The sequence below is a fragment of the Pezoporus occidentalis genome, unplaced genomic scaffold (genome assembly GCF_034315485.1).
Source record: "Pezoporus occidentalis ecotype Australia unplaced genomic scaffold, CSIRO_AGI_Poc_V1 ctg197, whole genome shotgun sequence".
Lineage (NCBI taxonomy): Eukaryota > Metazoa > Chordata > Aves > Psittaciformes > Psittacidae > Pezoporus > Pezoporus occidentalis.
The window spans coordinates 44,694-71,243 of NW_026913822.1; the positions used below are offsets into that span (position 1 = coordinate 44,694).

The 26,550-nt window shown below is 40.0% G+C and overlaps 3 protein-coding genes across 11 annotated transcripts in view; 1 reads left to right on the forward strand and 2 right to left on the reverse strand.

Annotated features, from left to right (window-relative positions):
* Positions 1 to 2,912: 2,912 nt before the first annotated feature.
* Positions 2,913 to 6,296, reverse strand: RFESD (Rieske Fe-S domain containing). Of its 2 annotated transcripts, none has more exons than XM_062617480.1 (4): positions 6,178 to 6,296; positions 4,257 to 4,437; positions 4,133 to 4,167; positions 2,913 to 3,914 (listed from the first exon to the last, which is right to left on the reverse strand). In XM_062617480.1, the coding sequence occupies exons 1-4, from the start codon at positions 6,229 to 6,231 to the stop codon at positions 3,633 to 3,635; spliced, it is 552 nt and encodes a 183-aa protein (XP_062473464.1). In that variant the 5' UTR covers positions 6,232 to 6,296; the 3' UTR covers positions 2,913 to 3,632. The 2 variants fall into 2 exon arrangements, with proteins under 2 accessions (XP_062473464.1, XP_062473463.1); XM_062617479.1 differs by lacking the exon at positions 6,178 to 6,296 and adding an exon at positions 5,268 to 5,396.
* Positions 5,672 to 24,498, reverse strand: ARSK (arylsulfatase family member K). 5 transcript variants are annotated; one of them, XM_062617475.1, is made up of 9 exons: positions 24,139 to 24,463; positions 22,640 to 22,769; positions 20,609 to 20,768; positions 18,656 to 18,938; positions 15,342 to 15,513; positions 13,693 to 13,917; positions 11,382 to 11,606; positions 11,033 to 11,299; positions 5,672 to 5,799 (listed from the first exon to the last, which is right to left on the reverse strand). In XM_062617475.1, exons 1-9 carry the CDS (start codon positions 24,280 to 24,282, stop codon positions 5,789 to 5,791), a joined length of 1,617 nt encoding a protein of 538 aa, XP_062473459.1. In that variant the 5' UTR covers positions 24,283 to 24,463; the 3' UTR covers positions 5,672 to 5,788. The 5 variants fall into 5 exon arrangements, with proteins under 5 accessions (XP_062473459.1, XP_062473458.1, XP_062473457.1 ...); XM_062617474.1 differs by lacking the exon at positions 5,672 to 5,799 and adding an exon at positions 6,880 to 6,923 and having other exon boundaries at positions 24,139 to 24,464; XM_062617473.1 differs by lacking the exon at positions 5,672 to 5,799 and adding an exon at positions 6,930 to 9,117 and having other exon boundaries at positions 24,139 to 24,498.
* Positions 24,499 to 24,549: 51 nt separating this feature from the next.
* SKIC3 (SKI3 subunit of superkiller complex) overlaps positions 24,550 to 26,550 on the forward strand; it is a 51,959-nt gene continuing 49,958 nt past the window's right edge. For all 4 annotated transcript variants that reach the window (XM_062617482.1, XM_062617481.1, XM_062617484.1 and 1 more), the window contains exons 1-2: positions 24,550 to 24,803; positions 26,291 to 26,358. The gene's annotated coding sequence lies outside the window, so the exon portion shown is untranslated. The remainder of the gene's footprint in view (positions 24,804 to 26,290; positions 26,359 to 26,550) is intronic.

Genomic DNA, 26,550 nt, shown 5'->3' on the forward strand with positions numbered 1-26,550 from the left:
AGCCAAGTGGGCAAAGCAGTGGGATGTTTGTGAATTGGTGAATGCTGATTCTCACAAGCCCATGTACTTTTCCAATCATATACGAAAACACACATGCAAACTTCAGACCTGATTTCATTCCAAAGTTAGGCATGAAATTAGGAACTGTATAAAGCTATTGAAGAGGGCTTCAACAGTGAAAGGATGGTTTTAAAGTTAATTTCCTACAGACCAGACACTGTGTGAATGTTTGCAGGTTTTCTGCAAAGACCTCTCACACCAGTGTATGGGGTACGTCCATAAACCTCTCAATCCTGACACTTTTCACAGTAAAGGTGCCCTTTATTTCATGTGTAGCACTAAATGAAGTCAATGAGACATTGCAGAACAAGGCAGTGCATGTAGAAGGAAAACATATAGCATCCAGTCTCACAGTTAAAATTGTCTAATTAAGATTGATGGTCCAAGTACATCAGGCCAAGGCCCAAGCTGCTGTTAAAACTCCTACACTCACAGTTTTCACATCTCTTTCTTGAAAAGATGGCTCCATGATAAGATAAATAGAACTTATTTACTTATTCAAGCTGCTTGTGAAAGCAGCGTACAGAGCCTGAGTGTCTCACAAAGCCAGCAGCATGAAAATTTTCAATTCAAAGCACAAAATAGTATTTCTCTGTTCTTTGCCTGGCTAATTAATGAAGGGAAAACAGATGGTGTTTGCTCATTTGGCAAATTAAACTAAATCCCCAAAACTACCACCAAGAAAACACTCCTGAAGGATTTGGAGGGTTGATCTTAACATTGCTCTCATTAACGAATCTCTCCAGGAAGCTCTGATTATCCAGCTAGTGACTTCTTGGCCTCTTGCCCACAATTCTGCCTCTTCATTGTCCCTTAAATGTCAGCTCAGTCTCACTGCCTTAAATAAACTGCTCCTTGTCTCCCTCCTTGTCCTGCTATTAGTCTGTAATTGCAAATGGGCACATCCCAGCCCTCCACCGTCTCAGCAATGGTTTCCTGGACTTGGAGGCACTCAGTCCCCCACCCTGCTTCAGTCTCCTTGCTGCCAAAAGTACCTTTTGCTGCCTTTTCTGTTTTTCCCCACTGATGTCTCCTTCCCTCATGAGTACCAATACCCCTTCTTCCCACCTGTCCTGGCCCTCCTTTCTCAGGCAGCTCCAGTGCTTGCTGTCCTTGCCCTCCCATCACAGCTGGGATCCTGCTGTGTTCTCCCTTTATCTCTCTCCACCAATCGCCTGACTGGCTCCTTTTCAAGATAATCTCCTCATTTTCCATGTCTTCACATGATATGGCAGTATAACCAGAGACCTAGAAAGGGCTGTTAAGAGGCTCAGAAATGTCCAACTCTAGGAGTTTAAATGGTTACAGTATTTTCAAATTTGGTGCATAATCTACCACTTCAAAGCTCAGACAAATAAAACTGAGTAGTGCATTTTTTTTTTAACGTAGCAACTGTAATACTCTGTAGGGTTTATTCTTTGCTGTCAAAAAAAAAGAAAAAAAAAGAAGAGAACAAAGGAAAAGGGGAAAAGGAATAAAAAGAGGGAAAAGAGAGAAAAGAGAAAAAGAGTAAAAAGAGAGAAAGGCAAAAGGGAAAAAAAATCTAACAGCCAGGCAACTCTTTCCTTTGTTCACAGCTACCCAAGTTAATAATTCTCTGTTCCTTCTGTGATCATCAGCAAGAAAAAGCAAACTAACTGACAAACTTTAGCTACTAATATGATCTCCCTGAGAATAAGAACATGTTTAAAGTAAAAGCAAAAACACCTCAAAAGCTTGCAGAGAGTTATTATGAGAAGCACTGGAAAAGAGACATACCTAAACTGAGACATGTAGTTCCACTGATTTCATATGATTAACAGTGAACACTTGATTAAACACTTTACTGGTTTTTAGCCAGAAAATTCAATTCTGCAAAATGGTCACTTTTCTACAGATGTGAACATGTTCATGAAACTGTCAAGTAAAACTTCCTGTTACTAACATTCTACTGAATGTCAATACAGCTAATAGCAAATTACTTGTAATTAGTACTTTCTTATACTGAACTGCATTTTTATTAATCCAAATAGTGAATATATCTATTTACGCATTATTTTCCCAGACAACAACCCAACCCAAACAATAAAAATACTATCTAAGCAATCATGAGTCAATTCAGGTACACATTTACATCTAATCTCCTCAGCACTGGCTGGCTGAGGAGTTCTGCAAGAGAAGGAGGAGGAGGCAGTGGCAGCAGTGAAGGAGAGCATTTCTGTGTGGTAGTTCTTATAAAATACAAAACTAAAACAGGTCAGCTCCAAGGCACTTTGAAGGTGCCACTTCTTCCTATCAACCATGAGATCAATGTAAGAAGGAATGATCAGAGTTGGACATCTAAATTTAAACATGACGAAATAAATTGATTGTGTGGTTTGCTTTTTGCATTGTGACCAGTCGGGCACAGATGTTTTGCTCTGATACTTCCCTATGCCTCTCTACTTTTAAATACATATATTTATATGAGCAGTGGTGTTGACCCAGACTTACTTACCCTTCCCATACACTTTAAAAGCAAGACAGCCCGCTGCACGCACAAGAGAAACCTACAGAAGACCAGACAGCTTCAAACTGAATCTGGTTGTGACTGAACTTTGCAAACAGTCAAGAAATCACCAAAAATACATCCCAAGGAATTGCAGGCAGGGGAAGCCACTATATTCAAGAGCCCACTCTGCTCAGCACCAGGGAGGGAAACCTTCTTGGAGGAGCTTTTGGGGCCAGTCTGATATTATTCAGTGAACACACAGAGAAACCTAACTTCTGGCTCTAAACAGAAAGCACACTTTTTCAAACTTATGTATAAAAATGTGCTCGCCATAAACAAACAAAGAAAAACCCCAACAACAAAACAAGCAAGAGCCACTACATTATGTATCAGGTTTTTTATCTCCATGAGCTTCTTCTTTATCCGACAGAATCAAGAAGAACAAGCTACACATGACAAATGCTTGTCACATTATTTGATGAACTGTCAAAAGGAGTTCAATGAGGCAAAAGAATATAGATACTTCTACGGATTCACAGTAGTAATATAGAAAGAGACATTAAAAAGCTCACTAAAATATGCTTAAGCTTTGTACTTCTCTTTGTAGCACTTAATAAACATCCTGAAATTTCTTGTGTATCTAAAAGGTTATAAATTTTCATGTCATTTATACTGAAGGCATTAGTAGTATAAACTGTTAAGTATATAACTATAACCCTTACACGACAATTTACTTAAACTATGTGATGTGTCTTATAAGCAGTATTATACTACATTCACTTCTAAAAATTAAAACAATTCTAGCATAATAGGATTTCTAAAATATCAACTATTACAAAGCACTCTGCTGTCAATTAGTCTTTTTGAAATACAAGTGAAAAAAAAATCATTGGCACAAGATCAGTCACATTTCTGACAATGCAGAGCATCTTATCATACTCAATTTTACACATTTCAATGCTTTAACATAACACTAGCATTAACACTAGAATTTAATCTGGAGACAATCTTCACAGCCACAGTACACTTTTATTTCACAACAATGGTGCTTCGTTAGAGCATTCACCAGGATTTTGATTTCTGGCTCTGATTACTTTGCTGCTCATGAGTTGCTTATTTTTTTAATAGCTAATTCACCACCATGTTTGTACTTTTCAGCAAAATAATCAGAGTCAAAGCTTACAGAGAAATCTGGAGGACTCACATAAACGTTTCCATTGTCTATTGTGACCTTATAAATCCTTTGTTTGACTCCTTTTGATTGCCATTGCGGTGTTGGTGATGGCTCCAAAGGGTTTATTCCTTCATATAATCCTTCTCCTGTTTCCAAAGTAATTTTATACTTATGCCAAGGACAAACAATACATGCTTGACCATTGATATCCTGCAAGAACAAGAAGAAAAAATAGCAAGTCACTGGCTTCCTATTCTTCTCCTGGAAGAATCTCTAGGACAAAAGATGTGTTTCCTGATTTGGCTGTATGGTTGATCGCTTACCTATTTCTTTTGATGATATACTCAGAAAGAGTACTAAAATACAATGCAATAGAGTTTTTACATGACTCTATACTACAACACATTATTTTTATTTTGCTTGCGTACCTCTATTTCTCCAAGGCATAAAGGGCCTCCTTCATCTGAAACATGGTAGAAAACATTATTAATTTATGCAGCAGGTTTTATGTTAATTGTTGCAACATTTTGATCATATGTGCAAATATCTTACGGTAGCAGCGAGAGTCCATAGCATAAAATTTCCCTTCATGGTAGAAAACAAGAACTTCTCTGCCATTGACTCTGGCTGTTACTCTTCGAGACTTCTTTATGTCATCTTCTTTGCCAATTAATATAAGACCCTCTGGCTCCACTTCAACTGTTCCTGTGCTTGAGCTGTGCAAACTCACATCCTTGAAACACAAAAAATTAAAAAAGCCACTTCTAAAACAGTTCATGTTTGAATTTCTACATGTAGAATGCATGTCTCAGTCCCAGAGAAAACCCCAAAGCATTTAACATGTGAGATGAAAGGAGCAGAAGTTTTACAAAAGACTAGCAAACATGCACACAAAGCAAAGCACAGGAGTTTGGTGACAATGCTTGGCCAAAGTGTTCACTAATGGAACTTGTACTAGGAAAATCAGCTGCTGCAAACCTGACACCTGAGGATGAGTCAAGATAAATTCTCAATCACTATTCCTTTACCCTGCACTTTATTCGCTACCTCCCTTCAAAACCTACATGAAACAAAAATAAGGACAGCAAATGTAATTTGCTGTACTGCGTAGTTTGGCTATGCAATGGGTAGCATTTACATGTAGATACAATACTCTTTGAATAATACTATGTCTAGAAATACGAAACTGATGCAAGTTGATAAAATATTCCATCTGCAAAAGGGAAAAAAAGAGTTTATTTGGGAGTTCTATTCAACCTGGCCTCTTCAGCAGATGTGTCTCTTTAGCAAATGTATCTGCTTTTCCCTTGCTCCTCTTACATATTTCAAATGTCTAATAGCCTCTCCCAGTAGAGAACATAAGCAGTTTTATCACAAAACCTGCCTTCCTATTAAATTTGCTTACAATACCTACTGTGTTCTAGTTCCCTCTGAATTCCCAGTACAGCTATACAACCCTAACTTCCTCAGAAAATCAGGTTAAAAAAGGTCTTTGTATATAGAGACTGAAGGGAAACCACGGGTGTGGGGATCCCACTGCAGAGGAGTGCAGAGCCACCATACCTTAGGTCCACGCCAGATGGCAATGGAGATGAGAAAGCAGACCAAGAAATGGAGGCTCAGAATAATGAGGTCCAGCATTGCCTCTCTTCACGTGCAACAGCATGTGTCGCAGCCCTTCTTTATGTGTGAACAGAAGGCAGCAGGGTTGACCCCTATAGCAGCAGAGGCACAATGTATGGAGGCTCATCGTGGCAGGGCCCAGCTCTGCCAGAACTGATAAGGAGCAGGGACATGCTGGGGCTGGCCTGATAACAGAAGAAAACTCTAGGTTCTTCTTGCTACCGTTCTTGCTGTCAGCCCACACCACCACCACCTCCTCCAAGAGGGATGTGCCAAACCAAAATCCTGCTCACAGCCACGCAATACATTATGTGCTTATTCGTATTCAGCAGCTGCATGTTTATTAATGAACCGTTATACTGGGAAGACAGATATGAGTGTGACATTTTCAAGGCCAGTTGTTATCTGATTTGCGTGCAATCAGGACTGACCCTCTGCTTTCCAGCTTACAGGAACTTCCATCAAGTCTTACCTAGAAAGCAAAACACTGTCAGACTCATGGGACAATCCAGTAAGGCATTCATGCTTATTTTCTTAAAAAAATAAGCATAGAGTGCAGCAAGCTAACCACAAGAAGTAAGAAATAGTAAGAAATACATAGTAAGAGATCCCCAGTCTTTTCACTATCACCTGTTTGCTGACTCTGCCTATAAATTTTCCAAATTGGCTAAAATCTTAAAATGCAGATGCCTGTGGTTAGAAACACTCTTATGAAGACACCTCTAAAAATTGCGTATCTAAATATACACACATATAGAAATACAGACACACATGTATATCTACATACATCAACGTACACACATATATATGTATGTACAAAACAGTATTAAAATAACACTTGGCACCAAACCTGCAGCTCACTTATTGATGACATCTCTACAGTCAGACTGGATTTTGTATACATGAATTATCCAGGCACCCCAGTTTGAAACCTGGCTCAGACTGTCAGCACAGTGTGGACCCTGCATGGCCCAATCAGTAGGCAATCAGTAGCTAATGGCTTCATATTACTGTCAAGACTTGCACGCTTATCTATAACCAACTACAGATCAAGATCCGCCTTGGCACATCAGAAGTCCTCCAGAAGTCTTTGAGGCAATGTACACTTGTTAATGTGCTGCTGAGTCTGTTAAAACACATGGTAGCAAAAGACTTTCTTCCCTTAGAAAAGGAGCACAGTTATGGACTCCTCATCACGAAAGACCTCTAACTAGGCCCAGTTACTGCAAGCCTACTGTTGCCCCTTTTTCTCACCCATAAAGTGGACATGCACCTGCAAAGTATGAACAGAACATAAGAGATTTCAACACATAGCAGCCCAGGAGGCACTGAAAAACCCAGCAGAGGCAGAAGTCTCTTGCCTGGAGAGTCCTCCGAGTCTGGGATATGATCTAGCGAAGGGCAGCAGACCTCCAAGATGGTTTTTCACCCATTACCATCTTTTCTTCCACCTCAGCCCCTGGCTTGGTGCCATCCAGACAACACTGCCTCCACAGCTGGAACCAGATGAGCAAAGTTCTGTTTTCTCCTTCCTTTCTTTGAACAGCACAGCCACATTAAGAGTGCATCAGGAGATAGCTGAGCTTATGACCATCCCTATCAAAAGCATGTTAAAATGGCAATCAGTCTGCCAATTTTGTCACAGTCCCTTGGAAAGTCAACTCTCTATCATACTCTGAGGTGAAATAATAACTATTTTCGCTGGATCCTCTTTCTTCCAGGTTAATGATGGTGTTAAAACTGTTCATTCAAACAAGACATGGTGCCCGCATAACGCTCTGGGTCCCGTGCCAGAATCCCAAGCTACCAAGCAGCTACCACAATGGCACCTTATTGCTTCTGTTTAAATCCACTATGCACCATTCCATTTCAGGTGGGCAGGTGTAATTCTTGCATTAATTAACTAATTAGCTGTACAGAGCGAAGGGCTGTAACCGGCCTGCTGGATTGGATGTACAGGTATGAAACACCCCTGCTTGTGGCAAAAGTAATCTAAAACACTGTAATTGTTCATGTGAAGCATCTTTTAAGGCAGAGCAGCAACACTGTTCTGAGGCCATATCCTCATTTAGGTATAGTTTTATTAATGAGATTTCCATTACACCTACTTTACCAGCTGAATATTTTTTGTCATGTTGACACTGCAAATTAAGCCAAACCTACAATCTTCTGCAACAGAAGAGCTCTACTGGGAGTGCTAGGACTGGGCATGAATGATGTGTAGAGTTTACAGCTGGCAGCATATGCATGTCATGCCCTCAGGATGTTGATGGTAGTTCACATGTATGAAAATGACTGACAAACCAGAGCAGGTACAGTGAGAACTCTGTGCCTGCAGATTGGAGCTCTGTTAAATGCTGTAATTGGACCTAGGGGGGACCTCACCAATACCTGATGGAATGGTATTGACCCTGCAAAACTGCAGCCTAGACAGTTTGTTGTTCACCATTTTAATATTATTCCCTTTCCTTTCTATTTTGACCTTCAACCAATCCATGCTGAATTGTACCTGATTGAATGATTTCAGATAACTTTTTCCAGCTAATCAAGACTACTTGTAATTTCAGTGTGTCCACAGAAGTGCTGCTAGCTCTCCTAGGGTGTATTTTCTCATGTTTAATAGAAGTATCTACTCCTGAATTCAAATTACTTTCTAAAAAGTACCAAACGGCACAGACCTTATTTGATCAGCCCTCCCCTTTTTAATTTTTGGTACATACTACTGAGTTTGATTTTAGCCAGTTGTGAACCTAACTTACAGTAATTTCACCTAGCTTTCTTTTACCTACCTTCTATTTCCATAGCTTGCTTAAAGAAAGATCAGACGGGTCACTGCCTAGGTGCATTTAATGTCTGGATTTTCCCACTGATTTTTTTTTTTCTTCCTAAGCTAGCTGTCCTGACACAGGCAGCACGATTATTTTCCTGTGATTTGTTGGCAAATTTACAGTGGCGGTCTCTTACCGCTCCAGTGATCATCTGGACCCTGTATTTAGAAAAATAATCCCATTTTTGTTCAGCAGGACAGTGCTACCTCTCCTGCCTCTGTAAGCACTTGAAAGAGAGGTGCAGAGGCTGATCACGCCAATGCCTTTGTTAGTCTCAGGTAAATCCTAAGAGGCTGTGTTGACCTGTCTACACCTCCTAAATACCTGGTTTGAACCTGCTGGCATCCTAGCCTGTCCCCTTCTCCCTTTCATTCAAAAATTGCTCTTCAATGTTAATACTACATAATTCCCTTAGCACATTTGAAAACAAGTTTCTTCCTGTTAGTTAGCCAACCTTGCATGCTGCAAGTCTCATTTGTGTTACAGTAATGCAGATGCATTCACATAACTAAATCAGAGTAATTGATTATGACTGCATTGTTAAATGTATCTATTTTATTATTTAAATTAGCTCAGTTCTATTCCAACACAGGTAGACTATTTATTGCAAACAGAGGCCGGAAGGCACTAGGGGGCTTTTGCCTTCTCTCTAGCTTTTAAGAACGAAGGTTCACATGCAAATAGTAACTTGGAAAAGTCAAAGGTTTACTTTTAGCAAACAAGTCAGGGTCTTCTATTTAAATAAGCATTTTAAGACTACCGGATACGAAAAGAAGCACCAGAGTAGACATACTGGCTTCAGATCAGATCACAACTGGTTGGCTCTGATACCACAGAATCACCTTGCAATGGAGCATCTCTGCCTCTTGATGCTGTAGCTCTGCTTTGTGAGCTGGCACATTCCTAGGGTTTTCTGCATTATCTGCAAACCCGCCCCCATGCACTGGGCTCCTCTGGAAACCCTTAGATACAAGAAGTTATTTCAAGGAATTATGGTAAGAAGTTTGTTTCCCCAAGTTGTTTTTCCATTTCGCAAACTGCACTTTTGTAAGCCTAACGCTTACAAAGAAGTTAATCTTAAAAGCTTGTATATTTAAAAAAAGACACTGTCCACAGCACTGACAAAATACAATTTTCCCTAGCAATTTCTTTAAGCATTTTCCAGCAATTTCTTTAAACATTCAGCTATTAAAAAAGCACACACATATACCACATCCAGTTCATTATAATTTTATTTTAATATATTCTATATGATGTACTGCATTCTGTCCAGACCTCTAGAAAGTTATCCATTTATCCATCCTCTTCCCACCTGAACAAGCTTTCATATGGATGTATTTATTTTCTTTACTTATGCAGACAGTTTACATTACACTGCTGTGTTTTTTTCTTAAATAATTTCATTACTATCTGAACTCAGCAAGAATTATGATGTGCTCCAGTGCTTGCATTTTTTTTAATTATTAATTTGTTCCGTGCCTACCAAAAAAAAAAAAAAAAGCTATCATAGCAGTAAGTAGTATAAGGTTAGCCTTAATGTTCTATGAACAAAGAAACATAAAATAGCTAAAACATTCATAAATATGTACCCAGTTCTAGAGTGTTGTTTGCAAAATGCATATGGAGTACTCTGTATCAGAAAATACATACATTTTTCATGTTTATTTTTGGTAGCTTACTGCTGAGTATTTAATTACAGATTTCAGAAAGCATTTAGGTATGAAGAATAATGTCATCTGATTTATTACAACAGCGTCAATAACTGTGATCAAGAATAAGCAAACCTAACTGCTGCTACAATTATGTTTTCCTTAAGCAGAACAGTTACTAGCTAAATCTTACCCTTCTTCCAAAACTTCAATTTTTTTGTCCCATCCCTGGAAAAACGTGAACTGGTCTTTTTATGTTAACTCTTCCAGAAAGTTTCAATTGCATCTCTTCTGTGTACATTTCAGGTTCCAGTTCTTCACCCACTGATGCACATTAAAACATTTCCCTGAAGAACCTAACTGTGTAATGGAGATTTATTCAAGCAATTTTCATCTAAAGCTATGCAAATCACACACTGACTCTTCAGAGAACTCCTCTACTCACGGATTTGGTCAGAGGGTTGTTTTCTGGTTTGTTTGTTTGTTTGTTTTAAACTTCTGACAGTGACTCGAGACCAGATGCCTCTTCACCTGTACACTTATTCAATTAATAGCCCATGCACATTATTAGACAGCAAGGAGTGGTAAGTACCAGATCCAAAAGCAAGAGAACAGAAGGCAGATCTTGAAAACATGGAGTCAACCATGTACAAAACAGGAATGGTGACACAGTAAGTACTTGAATAAACTGTATATATATATTCAGACCAATACTACTTGTTAACTTTTTGATTCTATTTTAACCGCCATAGCTTCTCTTAGGTGGATGAATGTGTCTTCACTGTGGACTTAAAATCCATCCTGATGGAAAGTTGGCTCCAGCACATTTCACTGTAACTGGTATGCCACTGCACTGAATTTTATAATCCTTGCCTCAGTCTGTCCTTAGAAATGGAAACTGCTGTTGAGTTCTAATGCTTAATATTCTGCATATTTGCTACCAGCTAAATATTACATACACACAATCAGTACTTATGTATTATCCTTCCCATATATATAAAGTGTTACAGAATTATAACATGTAAAAATCTAGATATGTTGTGCTAGCTTGTTGTATAAAATGCTCTTGGCTTTTTAAAACATAGTGGTAGTTGTTCAGGTGTTGTTGCTTTCAATCGCTTATATACGACAATAATTGTTAACACTTCAAATATAGCATAACATTACAAATGAATAATGCTTTCATATTCTCAGTCATATTAAATCTAGATTGCTTTTATTTACTTACTTTGATGAAGCCATTTGTCAATTGCATTCTCATATTTTTCTGGTTCCTTTAACCAGTCTTGATGCCACCTAAGGTTGGCAATAACATTTGAGTAATTCTGACCTAAACTTTGTTTCCAGCTGATAAACTGTCTTTTGTTATACTCCTGAACAGAAGAAGAAACCTTCGGGTAGTTTACTATAGAGTGGAGTATTTTGTCCAAGGAATGTACCATTGCTGGGAATTCTACAGCAATGTTTGTCAGCTCATCTGGATCAGCAGTAAGATCTGGAACAAACACGTCAGTTATGAGTCAGTTCGCATTTAAGTAAATTAATGAGTTGGTCAGGACATAAAAGTGGCAACATACCAAACAGCTGTGGAAGTACTGAACAGCCATCTGAGAACGTGATATATTTCCATTTGCCAGTTCGAAGCATGTACACGGAAGAATTTACATTGCATCCATGGAACTCACTCAATACCCATGAGGGCCGATGCCCTCTGGGTGACACTCCATTCTCAGCCATCCCATGTAGCAGTGGTATAAGAGAATATCCACTGAGGTTCTGTGGGACAGGAATTCTTGCTATATCTAAGCAAAGATAAACAAAGTCAAAATGCTACTGCAGTTACTGTGACTGAAAAAGCCTAACATAATACTACATGTGTCTAAAAAAATTCTATTTCAGTACTAAAACATGCGTTCCTAATTATTCTAGTAGAACACAGGAACCTCCAAATACACAAATAATAATTTAAAAGAAAAACCTTAAGGAGGTTTCCAAGGTCAGCATTTTGATCAAAAGCAGTATCTGTATCTGCTGTGTCTAAGTCCATCTTTAATAGACGTATGTTAAAAAAAAAATTGGAATAGCCTCCATTGAAGCACAGTGCTTTTTTATTTTTTAACCATGGTTTTATACCCTTCCCTTCGCTTCTGCTCTAACCAAGTCAGGCAGGTGAAAGAGACTGTCATAGCATGAAATGACCCCAAAAGCTACACATCCAAAATAGTCTAACCCTTCATTTCTGTGCTAATAACGGTGCTACTCTCTTACCTAATATTCTTCATCAGTGAGTAACAGAACACTTTACAAATGGTGGCCATTACGGTTATCACCTGCAACTGGTGGGGAAACCGAGGAACAGGGTCATTTGCTTCACTGGTACAGCTGGAGATGAAGATGGTGTCAGAGGTGGAATCCATACTGTGCGTGTATGGAAAACAATGAATGACTCTATGGCCTGCTGGATGGCCCCTAGAAGATGCTGTAACTTGAAGCTCCTGAGTATCAACTCACATCACAAGTGTCTCTGACTCCCAAAGACTAGGTCAATATTAAGAGGCTGCACAGATCTCTCAGAGACATCCTGAAAAACAGTTGAGAATCCCAAGCATGTTACCTAAACTAAACCTAAACTAGTGTGTCCTAAATGGAGCATGACAGATAGTCATTAAAAAGTCATCAGTTTCCATGTCAAAGAGCACTATGGTAGTATTTCATCTCCTATGCCAAGTGGTGATATGCAGTGCATATAAGTTCTATGCAACAAGGGAGGAAGGGAGGAAAGAAGGAACTTAAACCACCTGACCAGTTATGTTATTTGAGGAAAAGCACAAAGAAAAAAAGAAGATTTTTAACTTTTTACATATGATACTTACATAAGTACCATATCCAATGTAGATTACTTTTTATACATATAAAAGACTTGATATCAGAATTTGGAAGAGAAACCTACTCAGATTATAGTCTATTTTCATCTGGATAAATAGACCAGAAATTTTGAGAAGAGACATGCAGATAAAGATTCTTTCTTCTGTTCTTAGGAAATCAAATTAAGACAATATAGAAAAGGATTTTTCACTGTCTTTCACTAATTGAAGTATAGTTTTATCTACTATCCCACACTTTCTCAGGGAACTGCAGTATACAGTGACACTTCTTGAAGAGCAAGCTTTGCAGAATGCCTGGAAAAGACCATTTTTCTCATTGGTAGCCTAAAAAGTCCCAGATAAAGAATCAAATGGTGATTTCACCTAATGTTTAGTTTCAGTGAGATTCATCTCTTGCATGATTTACCACAGGTAACTGCTCAAAAAATTCACTCTAAAAAATAACTGCCATCTGCATGTAAGCAATTTACTATCAGTCTTTTTTATTTGATTCTATGCCCTACAATGAATATTGCCACATCTAAGAAGGTAAGAATGATATCCATCATCATACTGTATTATGCTTGACATGATCAATAGTACATTTCCTATACAAAGTTGCTATAACATTTCTTCCACGTGCCCCTTTGTAAAAGACATTTCTAATGAACCTCCACCCTTTCAGGTTTAATCTCATCTCTGGATGCATTTACACTGTTAGGCATGAAGGCTATAAAAAATTATTCATATCTAAACTGCATCTGACTTTTTTATCAGTTTTCCTTTGTTTTAAGATACTCCTATATAATTCACTATAATTGTGTTGATGACAGTAACATGAATAAGGAGCATCCTGAGCTCCTTTAAATTTTACATCAATTTTTTGCATTTAAGTCCATACGTATCCTCCGCCAATAAACTTTTATATCCCACTGTGTTACTACATTGTCTCACAAAGTGGAGATGAAAGCCTGACTATAATACAACTGGGGGAAAAAAAATAATTTTAAATTACTTAACTTACCAAGCATAGTAGGATATATATCCACAAGAGATACCACATTTGGTATTTGCTGCTGTTTTTTTATGCCTGGCCCCATAACTAAAAGGGGAACATGTGAACTTCCTTCATACATGCTCATTTTATAGAACTGCCGGTGTTCCATAGCAAGTTCTCCATGATCTGCAGTGAATATAACAATTGTTTTTTTAAGAAGCCTAGCATCTCTCAGAGCTGAAATAACCTCACCTGCAACAAGAAAAAGATACTGAAAGGCTATGTTCAAAATATTCTTTCCAACTTCTGTACCTGCAAAGAGGCATGCAAACCCTGAGGAATCCTAGACAGAGGGTTGGAATCTCCTCTCTGCCATGGAAGGCAGAGCCCAATGCATTCATTCCAGAACAACAGTTGCCAGTGAGTTGCAGGGCTCTGTTGAGTTGTTGAGTTGAGGGCACTCAACAACAACCATAAAATGTCAAATGTCCTGCACCACAGGACAAGCTGCATTTTTGCTATGTCACTTTTGGTTAATTTCTCGGATAACTAATGCTAATCATTTCAACAGCAGTAGAATAGGTCAGCAGAAGCTCTGACACTGCAGTTAGGGTGAAGGACTCTTGAGAGCATCCACTTTACACAGCGTAAATGGAAGTTTCTCCTTCCTGTATCTACATCCCCTCAGGAGTTCCTTGCACATTTGTGCAATGAAGACAGGGTCAATGAAGTCAGTAATCGCTTACACATCTTTAACATTAAAGATGATTCTTGCATAAGCAGACTAATTAGAAGCTTAAAATATGTTACCAAATTAAACCCCAGTGCTGTTACTTTGCAATACCTTCATTCCAGAAGTGCCGTCAGGCTCCAATTGATGTCTCTTTTTTTATTTTTAATTTCTTTAAAATGTGGAAGAGTAATTCAGTGCCTTGATCATTCTAACATTGCTAAAAAGATCAGCTTATTTATTCATTAATTTTATATTACAATATAAAGGAATTCTTGTTCTTTCATGGTCACTTTTCAAATTTTGAAATAAAATACTTGTCCTGGGTTCAGCTGTAACAGTAAATAAAGACCAATTTGCATTATAATCTTTATGTATGTAGATGTTACTGCAAACTAAAAAGAATTCTGAATGCCTAATTAGTTTTTTTTGTTTTTCTTCTCCTTAACTTTCAATAGTATGCTGCTAAGGGAAACATCGTAAGTTTACTATGTGTAATAGCTGTCATCCAGCTATATTGAAATCAATCTCCAAGGAAATCGCTTGTGCCATAAAATGTACCTTTCCTTTCAGCTCTGCTCTGCTAGTCTGTCCCCATTCCCAGTTGCTTGCACTGATTCAATTAGCACTTAATCAATGAGTACTTAGTTCCTCTTGTACACTGGTAACTGTTTTGCTACAGTTACTGGGCTTTTACAGGGTCTCTGACTGGTGGGCGTGATTACTTTTCACAGTGCTCTGAATTCACCTTGGAATAGCCTTAAAAACTATCCAGTTATTTATCATATAGACTGATTAAGAAGCATCCATGTGGCTTACTGGAAGATCTGAACTGTGTTTTGTTTCGGTTCCTTTTTTTTTTTTTTTTCTAGAAGACCAGCTCTATGGGCATTAAATTACGAAAATCAGAACAAGAAAACTCACTGTAGAATGAAACATTACCTACCAAGCATGGCATCTGTCTCTGCACACATAGCATAATAAAATGCTCTAATATTTCTCACTTCTTGCTTTGTAAACTCGCCTGTGCAATTCTTAGTGTAAGATGAGTAATAGTCTACTGGATGCATCTCTGAAAGAGAAGACCACTTGGGTATTTTAATAGCTTCATAAGTCACCTAAAAATAAAAGGAAATTCACACTACTTTAGCAACTAATTAATTTTTTTTAAAAACAGATTTAACTTAAAACTTTTTAGCACAAATTCACAGTTCTCAACTTCTTGTCCAGGAAACATTAGCTTCTTACCCATTACATGGTGCTGCCAGCTTTCCCCTACTTCCCCTCTGCTTCCACAGATATGAAGTATTTTTAAGAGAGTGCTGTAAAAATCAGCTAGAAACTAAGGCTAGGAGCCATAAATATGTGTTCTATTAGCTGATGTCTTTTTTTAAGAGAGATACTGCAGAACAGTCTTCTGGAACTGTACTCCAGAGTAAGTACAAAAGTATTGGCGTAGTTTCATTAACTATAGGATAATTACAACTCGTATGTATCAAAAAGATCAAGTGTTTTGTGAATCCACAGAACAACATGGAAATTTACATAGTCTGGTAAGGTCTCTAGAAAAGTGGATGACAAGTCTTGACATCTTGATAAAAAGAATTCACTATTACTAGTCAAATTTTCTGACACTTTTCTATTTGTTTCTACAGTTGTCAATCCATTCAGTTATAAAGAATTCTAAGATCAGTTTGAAACCAAAATGTAGGAGCCAATCGGTTACAATGATGGATTTGAATATTCAAACTGCCATGCTCACAGATACGGTGTGCTGCCATACCAGCTTTAGAGCCTCAGCATTTGACATACGTGTTTAGCCTAGGCAGTCATACTGTACATATTCCTTTAAGTAAGTGCTGCATTTAACAGTTAATTACTTCCATACTGTAGACTTAAAGCACAAGTTACCATGAAGCAGAGATGTAGTCTTTGTATAGAAAACTTAAGTTTTTAAATTAATAAACCAGACATGTTGCCTTAATTTACATCTGGAAATCTTCTTAACAGAGCTGACGCCTAGATTATGGCACATCAACTCTAATGCCTGTGCAGCACCTTCTGGGGCTGCAGCCACAGCTCCACTCCCAGGCTGTCCCCAAACACAGGCCGCATGGTTCCTGATAAATTAACTGAGGTGCTTACTTTCCAAGCAGCTCCATGAAGCACAAAAGCGATCAGACTAAAGGCGTCCCTAGATGCACTGCATCCCTGTTTATTGGTGTAGCAATTTAATAAGCATCAATCTCTGCTGAACCCAATTTGGTTTTGCCCCAAGGTGTGGATGGGTAACTAAGAGCTGTCTGGGGAGCTACTAGGACAGCATGTCTCTGGAGCACAAGCTATAGTTTTGACCACCAGTGCTGTTATGGACATGTGTTCCAGTACCCACAAAGTTCTACCCCCCACAACAGTCAATATTCTCTATTAAGTATCTAGCAGACGTATTAAGTCATAGAATCATGTAGGTTAGAAAAGACCTTTAAGCTTATCAAATCCAGCTGTTAACCCAGCACTGCCAAGTCCACCACTAAACCATGTCCCTCAGAGCCACATCTACACGTCTTTTAAATGCTTCCAGGGATGGTGACTCCACCACTTCCCCGGGCAGCCTGTTCCAATGCTTGACAATTTCTTCTCTTTTTTATGAAGAAAATGTTCCTCATACCCAGTCTAAACCTCCCCTGGTGCAGCTTGAGGCCATTTCCTCTCATCCTATCACTTGTTACTCGAGAGAAGAGACCAGCACCTAAACAATTGGTAAGGCAGCAGGAGGTGAAGTGCCCATAGGGATAAACCCCAGCTTTGCAATACAGTCAGACATACCAAAACCTAAGTTTTCTTAGAGCCTTTAGAAAACAGGCTGCAAAAACAAAATCATACCAGGCAATTGCTTCAGACATCTTCCTATTGCTGAAGGTCCTTGGCTACAGAAAGTCACATTTTAGACTCCTCAAATGGTGTCTATTAGTCACTTAAGACATAACAGGACCCAAAAATGTCCCACTCCATCCACCATTCATCAGAAGACTGAAAAAGGTTCTACAGGAAAAGGGTTCTACAGGACTACACCGTAGTTTTAGGGATTCACAAAGTCATGAACCCTTTGTTTGTCTGACGTAATTCATAGCTAGGAAAAAAGCCATATGCCCTGAAAAAGTACTGGCTAGTGCAAAATATAGGGGACCATCTGCTTAGCAACACAGGGTTTCATAAACATACCATGTTGATATTCTGTTCTGTATTAGCTACTCAGTAAACACGTAATTTAATTCAAGTTCTTCATCTATGCAAAATTCTTCATCAGATTGATCTCTGTCATTTTCAAAGACTGCTTCTTCCATAGGCAAAACATGGAAGCTACATTCCGTAAGAACCATCCAAAGGTCAATAAATGGTAATACGTGGTTCACATAACTGAGTATGTGTATGTAGTGGCGGAAGAGACCTCAACAAGCTATGGAGTTTATTTACTCTAACTGGATGACAAAAATTTGTGAGAGCTGTTATAACTCTGCTTGCAACTTTAAAAAAGCTAACCCCACTTCCCAAGATGTCCAACCTAGCAATTAGCACCTAGCAAGTCTTCTTTAATATCCAAGCCAGATCTTGATTTTTGCAAATGAGGTGTTCTTTTTCCCCCAGGCTTTTCCTCTACCAAAAAGCTTCCCACCATTTCCAGAAGAACCCTGTACATCCTTTTTTCTAAGACTTTGTATTCTTATTGCACCAGGATAAGTTTGCAGTTTCCCAGCAGAAAAGGCCACAAGTTACATGAACTAGGGGTGGGTTTTTGTTGTTTTTTTTTTGGTGTGTGTTTTGTTTTTGTTTTTGTTTTTGCAGGGGTGTGATGTGTTTTTTTTTTTGTGGTTGGTTGGTTGGTTTAGTTGGTTGGGGGGTTTTGGTTGTTTGGGTTTTTTGTTTGTTTGTTTTCAGACCATTACTGAAAAAAAAAAAATACAGCCATGTATAGCAGTAATTTCATTTTCTGTTTAATGTGTTTTTAGCCACAGAACTCCAAACTTCTTTATTGATTCAGTAACAACTGCTAACAAAGCCTTTCCTACAACAGAAAGAAATTCTTCACTTCTAATTGCTCAACCTTAAAGCAGAAATCTAACATCTAGACCAACAATTTTCTTACTCTGCACTGACATATCTAAACTGGGTCTGACTTGGAAAGTCATGTGAGGAATAAAATATTGTTCATAACAAGTACATTTATAAATAAACTTATATTCAAATTTCATCTTCACATACCTTTTCAAGCCAATAGGGAGATGTTACAAATGTAGAGGATCCAAAATTTTCTCCTGCATAGGGTGATGGATACGGGTGTGGTAAATTCAGCCCCAAGTAAAGAATAAATGGTTGAGTAAGGTTAATGGCTTCATTCTTTATCCAATTAACTGCTTTATCAGTATTCTGCCAATCTGCTTCCATCACTCTCACATGCTTCTTATCACCAGTCAGGTTTACCATAGGTCTCCCTTCTTGGCGGAGCAGGAAGTCAACATCCCTAGTCCAAGCTTCCACACGGTTACTGAAAATACATACATATGATACACACTCAGTGGAAAAATATGTTCTTCACCGCTTCCTTCAAGTCAAAAGAGTTAAGAATTCCTGAATAACTTTCCTTATACTGCAATCTATTTGTAATTTCTACAATAAAGAGAATTGTTATTCAATTGATCAATATCTATTACACATCTATTTTATACTCAAAGCTTTAGCAATTTTTTTCTGCTTCTGAATCTTCTTATTTATTATAACTTCTTCTCAGAATGGTTCTTCTCACATCTACAAAATAATATTTAGAAATAGCATCTCCACCTTGTTGACCCTGCTACCCTTTCTGGTATGGATTCACATTACTTCACCTGGCAAAGAGGGCATTAGGTTTTTGTTATTTGAAAAAGTCCTATGGGAAACAACTTGCCTGGAGAGGCTGCCTTTAGAAGCATCATTCCGGTTTTGGATAACACTATTATAACATTTTTAAACACTACCACTTACAACAAAAGTCCGTAAGAGTGACTGATCTTGTACAATGGCATTCTTGTATAAATGCTATCAAGAAAAGGGAACAATGGAGTAGAATGGTGCAAAGAAAGCAAGAAGGAGAAAAAGAACACTTTAATGACTATTTTTTTAACAGATTTTCTAGTATCATGATAATATTGCCTCTCTAAAATGCTGAGAAATCTAAGCTGCAGATGTCCTTAATTCTTTGCCAGAATGAATGACACCATGGCTGCCATAAACAAGGGTTGGGGAGTTGGAACAGCTCATGAAGAACTGCAGCGCATTGGAAGGACCCACATTAGAGAAGTTGGTGGAGGGCTGTCTCCCATGGGAAGGACCTCATGCTGGAGCAGGGGAGGAGTGTGAGGAGTCTTCCCCTGAGAAGGAAGGAGTGGCAGAGACAGCATGCGATGAACTGACCACAACCCCCATTCCCCATCCCCCTGCACTGATGGGGGTGAGGAGGTAAAGAAAATCAGTACGAAGTTGAGCCAGATTGTAGGAAGGGGTAACAAGAAGGTGATTCAAGATTTGGTTTTATTTCTCATTATCCTACTCTGACTGCTAACTGGCAATAAATTAAATTGATTTCCCTTAGTCAAGTCTGTTTTGCTTGCAACAGTAACTGGGAGGTGATCTCTCCCTGTCATTATCTCAGCCTACAACCCTTTCGTTCTATTTTCTCTCCTCTGTCCAGCTGAGGAGGGCAGTGACAGAGTGGCTTTGGTGGGCACTAGGCATCCAGCCAGGGCCAACCCAGTGCAACAGCGTAAGTCTTTGAAAAGGTATGACCTTCAAAGAAAAAAAAAAGACAAAAAAACACGTCATGTTTTGTGATGGTGGATTTGATACCCAAGCTTTATCAAATATGTTTTCCTACATTGCTGGTATAATACAACCTGGAAGTCTCAAGACACCGCTTTTGAACTTCACTTACAGAGCAACGCCAATGATCAAAAATAACCTTCATTCATATTGGGCAAAACCACAGCCTTGATACACACCTTCCATCTACAGGTAAAAGCCATAGGGCATCTGCATGGGATACACTTGGTTGTGCACAAAGTTGCTAAATTTCTTTCACATGAAAGCTACTACCATTTCAGAGATAGAAACCACTTGCCACACAATTACATGATTAATTCAGTCCTGCCTGTTTTGCAGGAGGAGAATCTATCTGATTACCTTACTGAATGATGTCCAGAAGTATAGTCCAATTTCCCATACTTCTGTGTGTGGTAGCCATGCTTCTCCATGAGATCCATCCATGTTACATAACCTGGATCTAGACCTTTGAAGTTATTCCAAGACTCTGTTAAATGCGTGAAAAGACCACTCCACATCGCTGGGGAGAATAAAAAATTGGGTTATGGTTTTCGATGAGGTGGTACTTCCTATTTAAATGCAAGTTACTTGAGAAGCGATCAATCAGTATTTTTGTGGCAAAAAGTCCACATGTACAAAGTATTACACTTCCAAATCTTACTTTCATCATCAATACAAATAACAACATTTACTAAAATAATCCCCAGAATTACAGAAGGTCCCATCCAGGTGCTATGCAATCATTAAATCAAGGTTTCCCATAGATCAGGAAATATTCCTATTAATTGCAGACAGGAAATGCCATGGTAGTACAGATCCTGATGAAACAGTCATCTATTTACATTTACAGAGTATTATCTGCCCTTACTTCAGTTAAATTTGAACATGAATTTGAAGTCTTTGGAGGGAATTAGTGAATATTATTTTTACAAATAATATATGCCCTCAGTTTTATCCTCTTTAGGTAATTAACTTCACTATCAGCTCTAGAAAAAAAAACAGATTATTAAAGAGGCCAAGAAGAAAAGAAACCAAGGGAAGACTTGCAAAGGAACTGTAAGTATTGTATTTATTAGTGAATTCCCGTGTTTCTTTGCAGATTGTTGAGAATCATTCACTCTTCCCAATTCTAAGAGTCAAAAGGAGTCCTAAACCGGAACTAAGCTGTTCTATTCGCAATGGAAATATCCTGTGTGGCAGCCCTACCTCCGTACCATGGCAATACTCCTACCTCCCCCACCCTAAAATCCTCCTTCTCACCATCTCTTCTAATGTGATCCCTGACACCTCCCCAACAGATGTACCCTCAGCTCCTTGGACGTCTCCAAGCCACTGGCTAAACAAGAAATGTCCTGCTAGTTCAGAGCTACACTTGTGATGACTGACAAGTGGTCATGATGATGTTGGTGGACCACCTATAATGATAAACAGAAATGATGAACTGTTGAATTCATCATGCAGTATCTTCTTCACTGGGAGCAGTAGCTGCTATTTTCACAAAGCTTCTTAGAAAAATATAGTTACTATTCTCAGCAACAGAGATTATCTGAAAGATGCAAAAATTGAGAAAACACGACTGATGGCACGCTCATGTACTCTCACTTAAGATGAAGCCCTGAAAACAGAAAAGGGTACCAGTAAAAGGTTATCAGTAAATAAAGTACTAAAAAATTAATCTGACAGCCTGTGCCTGCTGCAATCAGGATGGGATGCTTGTTCCAGTGTATGCTTGAGAGAAAGGGGGATCTTCCTTTCCTTCCTTTAAATTTCACTTACAGCTCCCAAAGGGTCTTTGCAACAACTGAAAGGTCTAGAAGCATTTTAAGATGTAAACTTTGCTTCCTTCTAACTTCCCAGCAAATTCTGCAAGAGGGAAATTGAACACAGGGCAACTACTGCAGCAAGTATACTCAAATATTCAATTAAAGCTACTGAAGAATACATAATGCATTCAGCACACTGCTTGGAATAAATGCCATTGGAAGGCAGTACTATTCATCTGTTATTATGTAATACTATTTCCTGAGACAGGAAAGAGAATTATTAATTTTGCATTGGGGAGAGCAGTTCTGAATGTAGCTTTAGCACTGCAGCAGACAGACTGATCATTTTTCTTCAAATCCAGAAATATTTTTTTCAAATAGTAAAGCTGCAGTGGAATTTGCAAAAAGATTTGTGAGCTCACACATAGCTTGGAAAAGAAGAAACAAACAAACAAATAATGAGAAACAGAAAAGAGATACATATAAAACATGAGTACCCTCTATAAATTCAGCCACAAACTAAAATAAAATTGGGTCTTACTGATAAACAAAACAAATTCCCTAAATTAAATCCTTTAAAATTTCCCATTATTACCATGTATTTAAATTGACACATGCTTGGTCCTACCTGCACGGGAAGGACAACAAATTGGAGAATTGGTATAGGCATTGAGAAAGATAGTGCCATATCTTTTCATAAAATTTATGAAAGGCAAATCCACAGTCTGATTTCCAGGATAAAACGTCAAGCGTCCATCCTGCATAGAAAAACAGTATATAAACAGTATGAACTCAAACTACTGGCTACATTAATTCATAGTTTTATTACCTTAACTTGCATTACTCAAATGTTGCCAATTCTACTCAGGTATGGAAAATAAAATGTTGAGAAGCTATAATTAGACTAATTTAATGGATAAAGAAAAGTGTTACATAAAGGAGATGAGGCCTTTTTCATTGTAAAATTATTTCCTTTCTACTGCTATACACATTCTGATGTCCAGTTCTTATGGTAGTAGAGTCCCACCATGATGTATTCAACAGGGATAGCTATGGTGAAAGGTGACGAGAAGCCAGTCTGAATCCTGATGCAGATGTGTGCATTGGCATGTATTTCTGTGAAATCAGAACTGATCCTTCATCTTTTTCCTTCTTTTAAAGGTTTATCCACACATCTCTGTGAACTTACTTTACACTCTGGACTGGAAAAGTGGCAAGGCAGCTGAGTTTAGAATACAAGAGTTACCAACTGTCTCAGTAACATGGGAGGCCTGTCTTCAGTTGTAAGCAAGGAAACATACCTGGTATTTGTGAATTAAAGATCTTTCCTACCTGTCTAGAGGTTAAAACAGCTGTATCAGTAAATCATTTAATAAAGCCACTAGAAATCCATAAAAACATATATACTAGTTCCTTTATCCTTTTAGCTGTAGATATACATCCAAGCAGCTTATTGTAATATTTGTTATACCAAACAGTGCAAGTATGATGCCCAACAGCTTAACTCAGTCATTTGCTCTGTGATTACAGACATTCTCCATCCCATCCCTAAAGTTCTTAGGATTTACAATGGCAAAAATAACAGGCTGTAGTGACCTTACTTTCCATTTTGCTTTCTAAGCCGAGAGAAAAGCATTAATTTCTTTTACACACCATCTCTGCCCCATTAACTGCTGCCCTGCTCTACAGCCCGGCTGACATGCCTCCCTCTACCGCGAATTGCGGCGACAAGCTGGAGGTACCACAGCTGACACCCCGTACCACACAAGCAGAGGTCTCTGACTACTGTAATGCGTCCGTTGAATACGTGCAGCACACTCCCATTAAGAAAGCCGAGTTTGGTTTACAATACAAGAGTTACCGACTGTCTGAGCGACACGGGAAGCCTGCCCTCATTACTCCAAGCAAGCCTTCCACCCCGTAGAGGTGGTGGAGAATAAAACCCGGCCTGTAGCCTATGGCTGTAGAAGGAACAGGCACGGAAAAGTCCTCTCTGCTATTAGATATCCGCGAAGGTCCCTCTCCCGCCGGCATCTGCGAAACGCCGCCGAAGCACCGCTGCCGCTCTGCCACCCTCCTGCCCTCCCTCACCGCGGCCCCGGCCACTACCGCGCCCAGGAGCCTCACCAAGGAGTCGCAAACCACCAGCACCACGCTGGGCCGGGGCTGGCCCACGGGGGCGCCGGGCGGCGGCCTCGCCCCGGCCCAGGGCGCCGCGGCCATAAGGAGCAACACCAGCCCGGCCCGCCCCAGCGGCAAGGCGCCCGACATCGGCCCGGCTCCGTGACCTCCCTCTCCCGGACAGAGGGATGCGGCAGTCCCGAAGACCGATCCGGCCCCACCAGAGGATCAGCCGCCTCAGCAGCCGCGCTCACCACATCAGGGTACGACTCCGAGCGGCGGCAAAAACTACATTTCCCACAATGCACGAAGCAAAATGGCGGCTAAGCGGGGCAAGTCTCTGCCCTGACGCCAGGGCGTATGCGCCGGGGCAGTGGTTGTGACCCGTCCCGTCGCGGCTCGGCTCGCTTTGGCTTGCTGCGGCCCGGTCTGTGGCGGGACAGCCGGCCGTGCTCGGTGGGTCTGCCTGCGCTGTGTCACTTCTCCCCGCGGGCCTCCGCTGTAGGTACGAGCTGGGGAGCCGAGCGGGTGTTCGCTGACGTGGGGCCTACTTTCTCTCTAGGTGAAACGGAACTTGGGCTCGGAAATGCCGGCGGAGGGGATGTCTGTGGTGGTTGAGGCGCCTTTGCCCTCTTAGGAAGCAGATTTATCTGTAGGAGCTCCTGGGCAGTGTAAGTTTAATTTTTTTTTTTTTTTTTTTTTTTTTTAGACTCTTGGGGGAATCATTGAAATCCACTCTCTTCCTGTGTCCTTTCACTACTAATTTATTTCTAGGCCCTTCACCTGTTCTTTATCTCTTGCCTTTTAGATGTGAAAAGGCCTTTTTGTGTTTCAGCTTGTTCCTGTTCCTGTTTCTCTCAGTGCCTGCACCGTTGGTGTTGTTTCTCAGCCTCCTCCCATTTAGGCAGTGTTGACTCTAGAATCAAAGAATGGTTTCGGCTGAAAAGGAGCTTAAGATCTTATAGTTCTAACCCCTTGCCGTGGGCAAGGACACCCTGATAGACCAGGTTGCTCCAACCTGTCCTTGAACACTGCCAGGGAAGGGGCAGCCACAGCTTCTCTGGGCAGCCGGTGCCAGCACCTCATCACCTTACGGGTAAGAACTTCTGCTTGATATCTAACCTGAACTTCCCCTGTTTTAGTTTAAACCCATTACCCCTTGTCCTATCACTACAGTCCTTAATGAAGAGTCCCTCCCCAGCATCCTTATAGGCCCCCTTCAGATACTGGAAGGCCGCTATGAGGTCTCCATGCGGCCTTCTCTTCTCCAGGCTGAACAGCCCCAACTTTCTCAGCCTGTCTTCACACGGGAGGTGCTCCAGTCCCCTGATCATCCTTGTAGCCCCCTTATGGACTTTCTCCAACAGCTCCATGTCCTTGTTATGTTGAGGAAACCAGAACCTCACATAGTACTCCAAGTGAAGTCTCATGAGAACAGAGTAGAGGGGCAGGATCACCTCCTTTTACCTGCTGGTGATGCTCCTTTTGATGCAGCCCAGCACATGGAGGGTTTCTGGGCTCAATCTCCCACTGAAGCTGGGTCATGTTAAGCTTCTCCTCAGCCAGCACCTCCAGGTCCTTCTCCACAGGCTGCTCTGCATCAGTTCTCCACCCAGCCTGTAGCTGTGCCTGGGATTTCCCAGACTCAGGTGTAAGACCTTTCACTTGGCCTTGTTGAACTTCATGAGGTTGGCGTTGGCCACCTCACAAGCATGTCAAGGTCCCTCTGGATGTCTCTTCCCTCTGTCATATCAACCAAACCACGCAGCTTGATGTTATTGGCAGACTTGCTGAGGGCACACTCAATCCCACTGTCCATGTCGCCAGTAGAGATGTTGAACGGAATTGTTTCCAACACTGACCCCTGAGGGGCACCACTTGTTACCCATCTCCAGTTGGACATTGAGCCATTGACCTCAGCTCTCTGCATGCAGCCATTCAGCCAATTCCTTATCCACCAGGTGGTCCATCCATCAAATTGATGTCTCTCCAATTTAGAGACAAGGATGTTGTGTGGGACGTTGGTGTTTCTAAAATTTGTTTGAGGCAAAATATTTAACTGTATACATCAGAATAATACATAATCATTTCAGACTTCCAGAGCATGAAGCCTCTTTGCTGTGTCCTTAAATGTTTTTATTCTTTCTCACTTTTACAGCCATAGTGAGAAGGAGGGTCTGCCATAAGTGTGTGAAGGGAGGAGAGCATTGTGGACCACACCTAAAGGTAGGTGACAGCCTAGCCACAGTGCTGCTGTATGTAACGCCCAAGAAAAACTCTTAGGATACTTAGGAACCCGTTACTGACTTAATCCTATGCTGGAGCTGAATGTAAATAACTAATTTGTAAGTAACTAATGGCACGTCCCTGGCAGCATTAAAGGCCAGGTTGGACAGGGCTTGGAGGAATATGGTCTTG